This window comes from Arachis ipaensis, chromosome B02, assembly GCF_000816755.2.
Source record: "Arachis ipaensis cultivar K30076 chromosome B02, Araip1.1, whole genome shotgun sequence".
Classification (NCBI taxonomy): domain Eukaryota; kingdom Viridiplantae; phylum Streptophyta; class Magnoliopsida; order Fabales; family Fabaceae; genus Arachis; species Arachis ipaensis.
The window spans coordinates 108,927,729-108,943,044 of NC_029786.2; the positions used below are offsets into that span (position 1 = coordinate 108,927,729).

Genomic DNA, 15,316 nt, shown 5'->3' on the forward strand with positions numbered 1-15,316 from the left:
TTAACGAGACGAAAAGAATTATTATATATTATATAATTACGAAATACATAATAAAAAAATACAATTTCACTAATTATTTTTTATTTTATTAAAACATTATAATATTTTTTTTACTGTATTTTTTTACACTTCTTTGGGATTATTTTAATTATTTTATTATTTGTTTTATTGCAGGCTGGTAATCTGATAGAGGACAATATTACCGTGTCAACTTTCAATCCACCGTTCCAAAAGCTGAAGCGTATTGTTTCTAAGGTTACTCTCTGCAGCATATTGATGATATTACATTTACCACTCCCACTATGGCACTATATGCACGGAAATAATCCATATACATATATAATTTAACCCGATTTTATGCGTTATAATGATTTTGGCCACTCTAAATTAAACCAGTCATTAAAGAAGTGTTAGAACTTAGTATGTCCAGTAGTTTGAGAAAAATAAAAAATAACAAACCGAGTAATTGAATCGCGAAATTAATTAAGGAAATAGGAAACTCACCTTAAATTGAAGAAATAAATAATTAAATCGATCCTACACAAGATTACTTTTATGCCAAATACAATAATAATAACTTACGGGCGGCTACGTTATAGATGATGAACACACCTCATGGAGAGCATTACGCACACGAAACAACAATGTGGATACTTGAAGAGCTGAAATCCTACAGCTGGGATGGAAAAGCGGTGTTAACACTAGCCGCATTTTCGATGGAATATGGGAACTTTTGGCACCTTGCGCAGGTTCCAACCGGGGACCAGCTCGGAAGGTCATTGGCTCAGATGAACAAAGTTCATAGCATCGAGAGGAACAGACAAGCCCGAGCCGACTATAACATTTTGGTCAAGAGCGTATTGTTAGCCGTTGAGTGTATCACTGAGTTGGAGAGGCTCTCTACCAAAGGTTATGACTCAAAGGATGTGCCCGCCTTGTCCGATGCCTTGCAAGAAATCCCTGTGGTTGTCTACTGGACAATCATCACCATTGTATCTTGTACTAATCATATTGATTTTCTCATGGGTGATTCGTAAGTTCTCTCATATCAGTACAATTTATATCAGGGGCGTTTACTTGATCACACTTCAATTTATATAAATTATATTACTTCAATTGCTTAATTGTTTTCTACAGGGAAGATGGAATTGAAATATCGAATTTCGGTAACAAGCTTTCCTCCATTCTCAGCAAATTAAAGGCGCATCTGACAAGAAGCAGAAAAGAAATAGGTTACGTCTTGCTTAGTGAATAGTTTATTTATTTTATAAACAATAATAAAACGGTGCATATGCATTCATTGTTATCACTATCGGCGTCGACGGATAGATACATATAACAAATACATTATTAGTGCGTCATGCTGATAAATCAATAAGTGATTAACTCTATGCTCTGTTTATTGCAAACAGGTGAACTAGAAGATTACTGGAGGCGTAAGAGGGTCCTTCAAACACCAACAGAAATTGTAGAGGTTTTGAAGGTTCTGATCTTCCACAATGAAATTCAGGACCCCCAAGTGTACGAGGGCTTGAATAGACAAAGGGTGAGTATTTAAGTATATATGGTTTCCATGACAAAATATATCGCCTAGCTTGTACCGGAAATTTTTTTTATACAATAATTAGAGGCAGAGCTATTTACTCAATTTAATTTGAATTAGGTTCTTATTTCCTTTTAATTTATTGTTGTGGGGCAAATTAAACAGGTTAGCATCGAAGTGTTTAGGCAGAAGCATGTGTTATTGTTCATTTCAGGCCTAGACAGCATCAGAGATGAGATTCGGCTTCTACAATCTATATATGTTGGATTGCAAGAAGATCCTAAAGATGTCAAGGGATACAGGAAAGAGGATTTTAAGATATTGTGGGTTCCCGTGGTGGATGATTGGAACCGTCTTCGCCAGGCAGAGTTTGAGAACTTGAAACTTGACATGCAATGGTACGTGGTTGAGTACTTCCTGCCCTTGGCGGGAATCAAACTGATAAGAGAGGACTTGAACTACAAGAATAAGCCTATCATCCCTGTGTTGAACCCTCAAGGCAGGGTTGTCAACTACAATGCAATGCACATGATCTTTGTGTGGGGCATCGATGCCTTCCCTTTCAGGCCCTCCGATGATGAGCTACTTACACAGAAATGGAACTGGTTCTGGGCCGAGATGAAGAAAGTGCATCCAAGATTACAAGACCTTGTAAGTTCTACACTACCTGTGCCTGCATGTTGCACATATCACTTCATACGTATACAAGTTACAGAGATGTTTGCATGATCTATTTTCTGTGTACTCAATTAGCTTCATAGTCATTACCTGGTTATTACCTGTGATGTGACGAATCTTAACTAATTAAGTGCAGAAAATGAGTTCATTTCCTTCTATCAAAACTTTACAAGTTAAATAATTAATATTCTATGTGTCCGCGTGTTGCTGTGTGAATTGAATACTATCGACATCAGATTAAAGGGGACAGTTTCATCTTCATCTACGGAGGTGCCGACGGTAACAGCAAGTGGATGCAAGACTTAACAGTGGCAGTAGAGAAAATGAAAATGCATGAGGTTATCAAGAAGGCAGATGCCATAATAGAGTATTATCCATTTGGAAAAGAAGATCCTCGGATTGTTCCCCGCTTCTGGATTGGGATTGAGAACCTGTTCGCGAGCAAGATTCTGAAGAAGCGCAGAGATCCCACCGCTGAGGAGATAAAGAGCTTCCTCTGCCTTAAACAGGACCAGCTGGGATGGGTTCTACTAAGCAAAGGCTCAAATGTGAAGTTGCTAGGTCCCGGGGAACCCATGCTTGCCACTGCCGCCGAGTTTGAGATATGGAAAGACAAAGTGCTGCAGAAAGCAGGGTTTGACGTGGCTTTCAGAGAATACTACGAGAACAAGCTTCGGGATTCACCTGCCCAATGCGCTCACATGCAATTGGCTAATTATCCTGCCGATATTCTTGATCCCATAAACTGTCCAGACCCTATGTGTGGACGAACCATGGAGATAGAATCTGTTCGGTACAAGTGCTGCCATGGTCATTCTCATAAAGCCGAACCTACAGAGAGTGGTGATGTGATGATTGAGAAGAAGTACACTTCCTGATTAATTCCACTACTAAATTACTGGTTTGTGGAGGAATTCTATAGTTAATTTGGTATTTGTTTGTCCAATATATTCTCCCCTAATTTACTTGTTTTTCTTTTTATGCCTTTTTCTTTTTATTTTCGTGTGTTTGCTCTGCAGTTGTGCTCTAGGTGCCCATCAATAATGTGTTTCGAATATGTTTTCCTTGTAGATTGACTTAAAATATGTTTGTTACTTCAGTGATATGTTATAACTAAATAAATAATATAATTATTATTAGTGCAAATTTCAAATTTTAAACTCTAAATATTAAAAATACTCTAATATAGGCGGTGCAAATAGTATATTATGACGCAAGCAAAGACATTATAAGAGTAAACACACGATTCTATAGTTTGATGTAAATTGTTCATCATATCCAACTTATATAAATAGACATTTATATGTAAAAAATCATTATATTAAAGAGAATAGAAGACAGAGACTACTCAGAATTCAAAAGTTTAGAAAGAAAACATAAAGAAAATAATTCATGCGATTCTATAGTTTGATGTAAGAATTCTTCTCAATGAAAAATAATATAGAGATCTGTCTCTCCTCTAGAGAAAAAAAAAGAATTGAAAACTTTGTAACATAAACTATCACATAAAACAAAAGTTTCGTTACACATTTAAATATTTTTGTTAATTAAGTCTAATCAAGTTGGTATAAATCTAACAAATATAATAATAAATCTAAAAAAATTTAATAATAGAACAAAAATATGTTAAAATTACAATGATGTATAATTATAATTCTTGTTACATATATTTAAAATAATTATGTATAAGAGTTAAAATAAAAAAACTACAGTACTAACAGATAAATCAAATTTAACTACATATATAACCGAAAACAGCACCAGCTATAAACATATTAAACTCAATTGCAGTTGCATCTCAGACACTTCTTTCGCAATTAAATGAAAGACTCTATTCTCATCATTTACTTTTTGGTAGGAACTTAGAATTGCTTTAAGTTCTTAGAGTTGACGTCTCCAAGTGGAACTAGACTTAATAGACAAAAGATAAAGAATTTTCTTAGGTGTATCAAAGTATTCTTATTTATAACAATTTATCAAGTATCACCATCAAAATTTGGTGTATAGCGAAAAATTTTTGATACCTTATTGGGGATGACTAGTCGTAGATAAAAATATTATACTTAATCAAAATAAAATTTAAATTTGCAATCTCTTTTTTTTATTATCTTTATATTTCATTGTTATTTATATTTTAAATAAATGATGTGAAAATTTTAATTCCTTGCAAAATGATAAGAAAAAGTATTGTTTTTTGAAGATTTTTTTTTTCAGTTCTTGTCGTTTCTGAAATTCTTCCAACAGGTAAACACACAAAGTTTCACACTACCTAATTCTAAACCCTAAAACCTAAAAACTCTAAAAACCATAAAATCCCAAAAAAAAATTTAAAATTCTAAACCCCTAAACCATAAATCCTAACCCTAAATCCTAAACCATAAACCTTAAAAACCCTAAAGCCCTAAATCCATAAACCTTAAACCCTAAATACTAAAAAATCCTAAAAATATTAAAAAACCCTAAAAATCCTAAAACCTTAAAAACTCTAAAAATCCTAAAAAACCATAAAACCATAAACCCCTAAACCCTAAATCCCTAACTCATAAACCGTAAATCCTAAACCCTAAACCTAACCCATAACCCTAAAAATTCTAAAACTCTAAACCATAAACACTAAACACTAACCATAACTCTAGTCCTAACCCTTAAACCCTAAAATCCTGAAAAATCCTAAACCCTAAAACCATAAACCCTAAATTTAACCCCAGTCCTAAAAACCCTAAAACCATAAACCCCTAAAACCCTAAACCATAAACCTTAAAAATCCTAAAAAATCCTAAAATCATAAGCCCATAAACCATAAACCTAACCCCTAACCCTCAACCCTAAACCCTAGAAATCCTAAAAATCCAAAAACTCTAAAATCCTAAAAACCCTAAAATCATAAAACCCTAAAAACCATAAAATTCTAAACTCTAAACCCTATACACTAACCCTAAACCCTATTTCTAAACTTTAAAAACCCTAAAAACCTTAAAAATACCTAAAAATCCTAAAAAAATCCTAAAACCCTAAACCCTAACCATAAACCTTAATCCTAAACCCTAAAATCCCTAAAAATCCTAAAAACCTTAACAACCTAAAATCCTAAACCTTATACCCTAAACCTTAAACCTAACTCCTAACCCTAAATCATAAACCATAAACCCTAAAAATCCAAAAATCCTAAATCCTAAACCATAAAATCCTAAAAACCATAAACTGCTAAACCCTAAACCCTGAGCCTTGAACCCCGAGCCCCAAACCCTTAAACCCCTAACCTCAAACCCCTAAATCCCTAAACCCAACCTAAATCTCAAACCCCAAATCCAAACCCCCAAATCCTAAACCCCAACACCAACCCCAAAACCCCAAACCCCAAACCCTAAACACATAAACCCCAAATCCCAACCCCAAATTCTACACCCTAAACCTTAAATCCTACACCCTAAACCATAAACAGTTTGTGTGGTTCGGGTAAGATTAAAACTGGCACTAAAGTCAATTTCTTCTTTAAGGTTTGAAAACTTTTCTCACACTCTGATTTCCACACAAACGGTGCATCTTTCCGACTTAGCTTTATCATTAGCAATGTGATTTGTGAAAACCCATGAATGAACCTTCGGCAGTATCTAGCTAATCCCAAGAAACTCCTAATCTCTATCACTGATGTCGGTCTTCTCCATTACATCAACGCTTTAATCTTCGAAGGATCTACTGTTATTCCTCCTTTACTCACAACATGACCTAAGAACTTCACCTCCTCTTTTCAAAACTCACACTTCGACAGCTTTGCATAAAGCTTCCTCTCCTTCAGAATTTGCAATATTATCCTCAGATGCTCTTTCATCGTCTTTGAATAAACCAATATGTCAGCTATGAACACCACCACAAACTTATCCAAAAAGGGCGAAATATTCTATTCATGTAATCCATGAACACAGCAGGCACATTTGTCAACCCAAAGGATATCACCGCGTATTCATAGTGATCATAGCATATTCTGAAAATAGTTTTTGGAATATCCTCCTCGTTCACTCTTATCTAGTGATAACCTGACCTCAAATCGATCTTCGAGAACACTCGAGCTCCTTGCAACTAATCCATTAAGTCATAAATTCTCGGCAATGGGTACTTGTTCTTCACCGTCACCTTATTCAACTGTCGATAGTCCACACAAGGTCACATTCCTCCATCTTTCTTTTTTCCCAATAAAGTTGGCGCTCCCCACGGAGACACACTTGGTCGAACGAACTTCTTATTCAGAAGCTCTTCCAACTGAGTCTTAAGTTCAACCAACTCTATCAAAGCCATTCTATACGGCGCAGTTGAGACTGGACCTGCTCTTAGCACCAAGTCTATAGCAAATTCAATATCTCGTTGAGGTGAAAATTCAGAAATATCTTCAAGAAACACTTTGAAAAACTCCTTAACTATGGGAATTTGGTCTAATTTCTGTTCATCGTCTGACGCATTCATAGCTAAAAGAATATAACCTTGACATTCTTTCCCACTATAATTCACTGTTACAAAGTTCAAATAGTAACCTTTAGCTATTGCTGCTCCTCCTTCTCCTTCCGGCATAAACTGAATTGATTGCTCAAAGCAATCCAACAACACGCAATTTTTTGACAGTCAGTCCAATCCCAAAATCATCTCCAACCCAACCAACAGCAAACAGATTAAGTCGTGAAGGAAAATTCTATCCTCTATCTAGAAGAGTATTTGCCTATAACCTAACCTAGTTACAACTTCCTGGGACGGGGTATGCACATGCAAATCAAAGGTTAAGTCTGAGATTTTCAAACCCAGTTCAACAGTTTTATCAAATACAATAAATGAATGTAAAGCGCACGGGTCATACAACGCAGTTAATGTCTTGCCACCTGATGGAACTGCTTGAACTTGAGAAGGGGGAGCTGAATCAAGTTAACTCAGAATTAAAATTCTTGAGCTCTGTTTTCGCGAAAGCTAAATATGTAGGAGATTTTTTGTTTTGTCTCATACACAGAAAATGAAACAGAGAAGGGAAGAAGAGATAAAGCCCAACATGTATCCTGATTCGGTTTCTATGTGCCATGAAACCTACATCCAGTCTCCACCACAACCATAGTGGAATTTTTACTATAATCAAACATATTACAAATACCAATATTAATGAATTACAACGTAATTCATCTAGTATCTTTCACTAAGCTTTCTCCCCCAAATCCTAGCAACCCAAGTGCTGTCCCAACTTGGAAGGGGAACCTAGCCAGATTCAGAAACACCAAGTGCTATCCCAACTTGGCAAGGAAAATAAAACCTTAGTTCAACAAAACCAAATTTCACAGAAACATTTATTTAGATTTTTTATGCATCTCTCTTGTCTTTTCTCTCATGGCTTTTTCAACTCACATTCATTAGCCTTTTTCTCAAATACAGAAAGATGACATTAGATAGCCATAGCAAAGAAAATCTGAAATGAAGCCCAAATTGAAGGAAAATGATTTCAGCTCAAGTGTTTTGAGTTGATGCTCTTGTATCACTCTATTTTTCTTGCTTTCAAATGTTGAAGTGAGGCCTTTCTTATAGAATCAGCTTGCTCTTCCAGTTTGTTCTTCATTGCCTCTTCCAATTCCTCGTACCATCAACCCGTTGGAGCTGTCTTCTATGGCATGCAGTCATTTTTCCATCCTACTCCACTAACGCTGCTTATTGGAGGGTCTAATCCACCAATCTCTGTTGTCGTTGGAGCTGCTGTCTTCCTTGGCATGCAAAGCACTTGCATTTTTGAGCCATTCCAACTACTGTCTATAATTCTGCATTTTTGTTTTGCTCTTCCAAACTTTATTTGTGATCTTTTGCATTTTGATTTGCTGATGTCCTTTGTGTAGTGGCATTGTCTTTGTGTCTTTGTTCCTTTTCTAGAGCCACAACTTTCCCATAATAGTGCCAAATGTCCCATTACCTTTTTTTCTTTTGTTCAAACCATGAACTTTCGGATCTCTCTTTCTTAGCTCATAAGTTCTAATTTGTTTCTTCATAAACATGTAATGGGCTGAAGCTTTGGAGTTGTAATACTTGATGTTGCTGAAGCAACATTAACTTGGGTTGAAGCAACATGTAAATGAGCCTGCATCACTTAGCACACACATTAAACAAACTTGGGCTTTTACCCAAAGAATGTTTGTCATCATTTATGTAAAACCCAAAATCAAACTTAACTCAACAATCTCTCCCTGGATGACAAACATGATAAAAGAGGATGAATAAAATTTAAATTTAATTTAAAGATGGAGTAAGAACACTTCCCTTTGATGATCATCTGAAAAGTGTAGTGCTCCCTCTTAATATTAGCATTTCTCCCCCCTTAATCAAAAGTTCATACAAAAGATGTAGCATTAGATTAACAAAGAACACATAATGCCTATCATGCAAAGATTATTTTAGGAGATAACAGCATAGCATAAACATTAAACATCAAAGGCTTCAAATATCTCTTTTCTTTTCTTCTCTTTTCTTTTCTTCCCCTTTTGTCATAAAGGAGGAAAAATTAAAAAATCTGCACAAGAGTGTTAGATTCACAGCAGTAGCAGCCATAAGTAGTAATCAAAATGAAGTAAACTGTTTACAGCTATCCAACACAAGCAAAATAAAATTTCGGAGGATGTGAATGTGGCATTTGGTCTTCTTGAGAGTAGATTCAGCCATTCCTTCTTGGCCCCAAAGATAATAAGAAGATCAGACAAGATCACAAACTCTTGGAAAACATCTTTCACAATTCCAGTTGAAGTTCTGATCTTGGAAGAATTAGATTTAAGAACCATTATAGAAGACTAGTCAAATTCAGAATGTGAAGGGTGAGGTGTGTGAGTGCAAATGTCTCAGCTTGAAATTGAATTGAAAAATGAGAAGTTTGAAAAACATTAAATTTTACAGCTATATCCAAATTAACCTTGTTTTCAGAAAATGAAAAAATTAATTATTGAAAACAAAAATATAAGTCCAAGTTAAAATGAAAAATAATTGTTTTGAAATCCAAGTCCAAAGTAGGCCCAACACTTTTAGACACAAGTGGCCATCTGAGAGTAGACAAGCAAACACCCTAGGCCCACCAAGTCTGATAAGCCTCTAACGAGCAACAAATCAAATTAATGAAGCCACTCATCATCTGCCCAAAATAGTCTCATCTCGATCTGTGAGATAAAAACGCTAAGACAGATTATCAAAAAAATCAAGAAACATTAGATGAGTCAATGATGCCCAATGCAGTTCGTAACTTGTAGAACCTCTCTTCTATCAATGGTTTAGTGAAAATATCAGCTAATTGATCTTCAGATTTAACAAACTGAATATCTAAATTTCCATTTTGTACATGTTCTCTTATAAAATAAAATCTAACTTCAATGTTCTTTGTTCTTGAGTGCAAAACAGGGTTCTTTGAAATATTTATAGCACTCATATTGTCACAAAATAATGGAATATTAGATACTTTCAGTTTATAATCAGCTAACTGAGTTTTCAACCATAGTAATTGAGAGCAACAAGAAGAGGCTGCAATTTACTCAGCTTCGACAGTGGATAGTGCTACTGTTGCTTGCTTCTTGCTTGACCATACATTGAGTGATTTGCCAAGGAAGCAACACATGCCACTTGTGCTTCTTCTATTAATTCTGTCTCCAGCGAAATCTGCATCACAATAACCCACTAATTGAAATGAATCAGTTTTGGGATACCATAAACCATAATTAGTGGTACCAAGCACATATCGAATAATCCTCTTGACAGTTGAGAGATGAGATTCTTTTGGTTTTGATTGGAATCTTGAGCACACACCAACACTATATATGATATCAGGCCCTGAGGAGGTTAGATACATCAAGAAACCAATCATTCCTCTAAAACATGTCTCATCAACATCTCTAGCATGTTCATCCTTGTCAAGCTTGATATTTTGATGCATGGGGGTTCCCATTGGCTTGGCACACTCTAGCTCAAATTTTTTGACAAGTTCCTTGGCATATTTTTCTTGATGAACAAAAATGCCTTCTGCAGTTTGTTTGATTTGCAAGCCTAGGAAGAAAGTTAATTCTCCCATCATGCTCATATCAAATTCACTTGTCATTAGCTTAGCAAAATTTGCACACAAAGCCTCATTAGCTGAACCAAAAGTAATATCATCAACATAAACTTGCACAAGAATAAAATGATCATTGTAATTCTTAATAAATAAAGTGGTGCCAGTGGCTCCTCTTTGAAAATTGTTTTTCAATAAAAATGAACTAAGCCTCTCATACCAAACTCTAGGAGCTTGTCTTAGACCATATAAGGATTTAGCTAGATTGAAAACATAGTTAGGAAAGGTTTTGTTTTCAAAATCAGGAGGTTGCGCCACATAGACCTCTCTATCTATTATACCATTGAGGACACACTTTACATCCATTTGAAATAGCTTGAAGCAACAATGAGCCGCATAGGCTAAGAGCAATTTAATGGCTTCCATTTGAGCTACAGGTGTAAATGATTCATCGAAATCAATCTCTTCCTCTTGATCGTATCCTTGAGCAAACAATCTTGCTTTGTTTCGGACAATGGTTTCATCTTCACCCAATTTATTTCTGAAAATCTATTTTGTGCTAGTGACTTTCTTTCCATTTGAGTGAGGCACTAAGGTCCAGACTTGATTCTTCTCAAACTGCTGTAATTCCTCCTCCATGACTAATACCCAAGATGGATCAGCAAGTGCTTCTCGGATATTTTGAGGTTCAATCTTTGATATGAGAGCAATGTTGTTGGATTCGGCTCTTTCCAAAGATGATCTAGTAGTCATTCCTTTAGAGGGATCACCAATTATGAACTCTTCAGGATAATTTTTCAGAAATTTCCATTCTCTTGGCCTTCTAGTTTGGGTTGAAAAAATTCAGGTTCCTCTTGAAAAATAATTGCCTCTGCATCAGGATTTTTTGCTGCGACAGGAGATAATTCCAAATTGTCTCCTGCAGAATCAGTATTTTCGTTGCTTGCAGATGCAGTTTCTTGAAGGCTTGACTTTTGTTGAACTATCTCAGTGTTTTTGGTCAATTCAACTTTAAAACCTGGACTATCATCAATACAAACACTAGGAACAGAGTTAGACTCACAGAATGTGACATGCATGATCTCCTCAACAGTTTTAGAGTTCTTGTTATATACTCTATAGGCTTTGCTATTTGTAGAATAACCAAGAAAGATACCTTCATGTGTTTTAGGATCAAATTTTCCCAAATTTTCTTTGATATTCAGTATAAAATACTTGCAACCAAACACATGAAAGTAGTTAAAATTATGTGGATAACCTTTCCAAAGTTCATATGGAGTTTTCTTCAAAAATTTTCTTATGAGGGTTCGATTTAAAACCTAAGAAGCTATATTCACAGCTTCAACCCATAAGAATTTTGGAACTTCATATTCACACAACATAGCTCTAGCCATTTCTTGTAAACTTCTATTTCTTCTTTCCACAACACCATTTTGTTGTGGTGTTCTAGGACATGAGAAGTTGTGTGATATGCCTAGTTCATCACAACAAGATTCAAAGTATTGATTTTCAAATTCTTTGCCATGATCACTTCTAATTGAAATAATTTTTAAACTCTTTCCATTTTGAATCTTCTTGCTGAATTTTTCGAAAACAGAAAATGCTTCATGTTTATGAGCTAGAAAGAATACCCAACCAAACCTAGTGTAGTCATCCACAATAACCATGCCATAACTTTTTCCGCCAAGACTTTGAGTCTTAGTTGGTACGAACAGATCAAGATGCAACAGCTCCAATGGTTTCTTAGTTGAGACATCTTCCTTGGGTTTAAAAGAGGTTTTTGTTTGTTTACCCATTTGACAAGCATCACAAGTGATGTCCTTATCAAATTTAATATTAGGAAGACCTCTTGTTAAGCCCTTTTTAACAAGCTTAGAGATTTAGAACATGCTAGCATGTCCAAATCTCTTATGCCACATCCATTTTTCAAATTCCATTGAAGAGAAAAAAGTCACATTTTGAACTTTAAGATCATCTAGTGTGAGACTATACATTGTCACTTCTTTTGGCAACAAATAAAACAGCCCCTATTTTCTCATTAATGACCCTAAAGGTTACCGCATATCTAAGGTCACACAATTGACTTATGCTCAAAAGATTATGATTTAACCCATCGACCAAAAAGACACTATCAATGCAAGTAGAAAAATCTTTGCCAACCTTACCAATGGCAATTATTTTACCTTTACTATTATCTCCGAAAGTGACAAATCCTCCATCATACTTGTTGAGTTTGATGAAGAAAGTATCAATTTCGATCATATGCCTTGAACATCCACTATCAAGATACCACATGTCCAATTTCTTCTTGGATGTAAGGCAAACCTGTATGTTCTTCAACTGACCTTAGGTATCCAAATCTATTTGGATCCTCTTATGTGAAATCTTCTTGGTTGCCCAAGAGCATTATAATCATGAACAACTTTATATAATTTACTATCATTACCAAAAGACCTTAGAAAGATGAAACATTGTTGAAGATCATGACCTTTTCTATTGCACTTATAGTAATGGTTCTTGCTCACTGATTTTTGTGACTTACTGAAAATTTTTGGTTTGACAATCTTGGAAGAGGAAGCTTCAGGTCTTTTAACATTTTGTTTGAAAATAGCCTTACATTCTTCTTTGAATCCAAGTCCAGATTTTTCACAATCAAATCTTTGACAAGCAAGTAATTTGTCAAGATTTTGTGAACCTTGAACAAATTTTGCTAAGTCTTCATTAAAGTTTTTAATTTGTTCATTCAGCCTTTTATTTTCAGCAATCAAATCAGTGGAGGCAGTGACCGTATGCTTGAGTTTGAATTTGTTTAATTCAACTCTTAAAGCATTGTTTTCTTTTTTTAAAGAAATTTCGTTACAAGCTTCGGTTGCCTTTACTTTTTCCAACAAAAATTCATTTTCAGCTCTCAATACTTCATTATCTTTCTTGCATTTAACATATTTATCTAAGAGTTTCTTAGAGTTCACAGTAAAGTCTTTGATAATGTAGTGCAATTCATCAATAGATAGGTCAGAAAGATCTACCTCACTTTCATCATCGTGATCATCCATCAAGTATAGTTGAGCCTCTTGATCTGAGTCTTTAGAACTGGCATCATTTTCCAAGTCTTCCCATGTTGCTATCATCACTTTTTTTTGTCCTTCTTTGATTTTTTACCTTTCTTTAATTGAGGACAATCTGACTTGAAGTGACCCGGTTCCTTGCAGTGGTGACATGTGAACTTGGCTTGATCCTTCTTGAAGACTTTGGATGAAGAACTTCTTTTGCCTTTGTTTTTGAATCTCAGTAATCTCATCATTTTTCTTGCAAAGAGCACCATTTCTTCATCTGAGAAACTGTCATTAGATTCTTCTTCCTTGGTTGTCATTCTTGATTTCAGTGCTACACTTTTCTTCTTGCCTCTTGATTTTAGTTCTGATTATGTTTTATTGCTTAAAAGCTGGCTTTGTACTTAGAATCACCTTGGTTGAGTTAGTTTTGTAATTGAACAATGCTATTTTTTCCTTAGAGATAAACTGATAGGAACCTATTCACCTAGTCAATTGTAAATAGAGTATGGAGTGAATTGAGTAAATTGTTGCTAGAGTGGGTTCTAAAATCAGGAATGCATTCTGTTATGCGAGAGGTGAGAGGTATACAACGGTAGGTGGAGTAGTGATGGGACTATGGGCCCATTTGAGAAGCTTCAAAAGTAATTTTTTTTTGAGCTTTTGACTTATGAAAAATAGTAGTATTAATGTCTAGTGCAATTTTCAAAATCAAATTGCAGCTTTCTAAGAAATTATTTAGAAGCTTATAGAGAAGTTTAAAAAAATAGCTTCTCTCATCAAACTACTACTTTTTATCACATTTTTATAAAATAATCACTTTTAAAACTAAAAACCCAAACACATAATAACTTATTTATAAGTTACTTTTAATATAGTCATTTATTGTGTAAAGAAAATTGTATTATGTTCTATTATGTTCTATGCATTTCTATTATGTTCAATGCATCTATTGACACAATTTTTGTTACCTAAAATTGAAAATTGTAACTGAAAATAGTTGGAACTCAACCCATGAGTTTGAAGCAGTGACCTTCATGAATCAAAATTGATAAGGAACACATGGAAAAGAAAATTCCTTTTGTTTGATTTTGCCCGTTTGTAAAGAGTTTTTTGTGCCTGTACACAATGTTGAATAATATACTTCGTCTATTGCTTTTTTCATATGAGAGCCAAAAACAGCCTTTGGCCACAAATTGAAGCCACTTCCAAGCAAATGGACATAGCTGCAACCGAATTAGAATGTTTTGAAGCTTTGCAAAAGCAGGAAAAGTTAGCAGCATCCCACAAGATAAACAATCTATGGGAGGAAGTACAAAAGCAATAGGAACGCGAGAGAACTTTGCAATACAAGTATGAAAATCTTATGGAAGAAGTGGAAAGGATACAAAATGTCATGGAACAGTACAGGGTACAAGCACAAAAGCAAGAAGAAATCGAAGCAAACAATCGTGCTCACGAGTCAACAGAGACTGTTGCTGACAAAACTGGTGCACAGGATTCAGTAATTTTTAAAGCTGCCCCTCTCACTGAAGAAAATGAAACTGCTATAGCAACTGATATGTCTCATGATGAAAGTGAAGCGGGCACTGTGCGAGACCAGACTACCGCTAGCCAAAAAAATGACGTGGATGTGGATTCTGAAGATATAAAGCAAACAGATGACCCTAATGCAAAACCGCCAGATGCTGCACTTGCTGCCAAGGTTGAGGCCGAAAAAGTGGAAGGTACCATAACTGATGGTCACATTGATAACGGTAAGACAGCATTAGACTAGGGTGCTACAATAGGAAATGAGGTGAAGAAAGATTTAGCTATAGGTGCTGAAAATTCACATGATAGGTGATAGCACACCAGAAAAAACCACTAGTTCTGATGAAGGGAATGAGATGCAAGTTGCTGATGGCAATTAAACCAAGAAATGCTCAAGCCAGTTCTGATATTGTAGTTTTTTTTTTTTTTAATTTTTGGTTGGTTTTTTTTTTGGGGGGGTTTGGGAGGGGAATT

At 35.2% G+C, this 15,316-nt stretch overlaps 1 protein-coding gene across 1 annotated transcript in view; it reads left to right on the plus strand.

Moving 5' to 3' along the window:
- LOC107626517 (protein SIEVE ELEMENT OCCLUSION B) overlaps window positions 1–3,360 on the plus strand; it is a 4,010-nt gene extending 650 nt beyond the window's left edge. Inside the window, exons 2-7 of the mRNA XM_016329421.2 lie at window positions 173–255; window positions 600–1,033; window positions 1,138–1,232; window positions 1,413–1,546; window positions 1,709–2,194; window positions 2,458–3,360. Of these exons, the coding sequence (XP_016184907.1) occupies window positions 173–255; window positions 600–1,033; window positions 1,138–1,232; window positions 1,413–1,546; window positions 1,709–2,194; window positions 2,458–3,099 (1,874 nt within the window). The 3' untranslated portion in view covers window positions 3,100–3,360. The remainder of the gene's footprint in view (window positions 1–172; window positions 256–599; window positions 1,034–1,137; window positions 1,233–1,412; window positions 1,547–1,708; window positions 2,195–2,457) is intronic.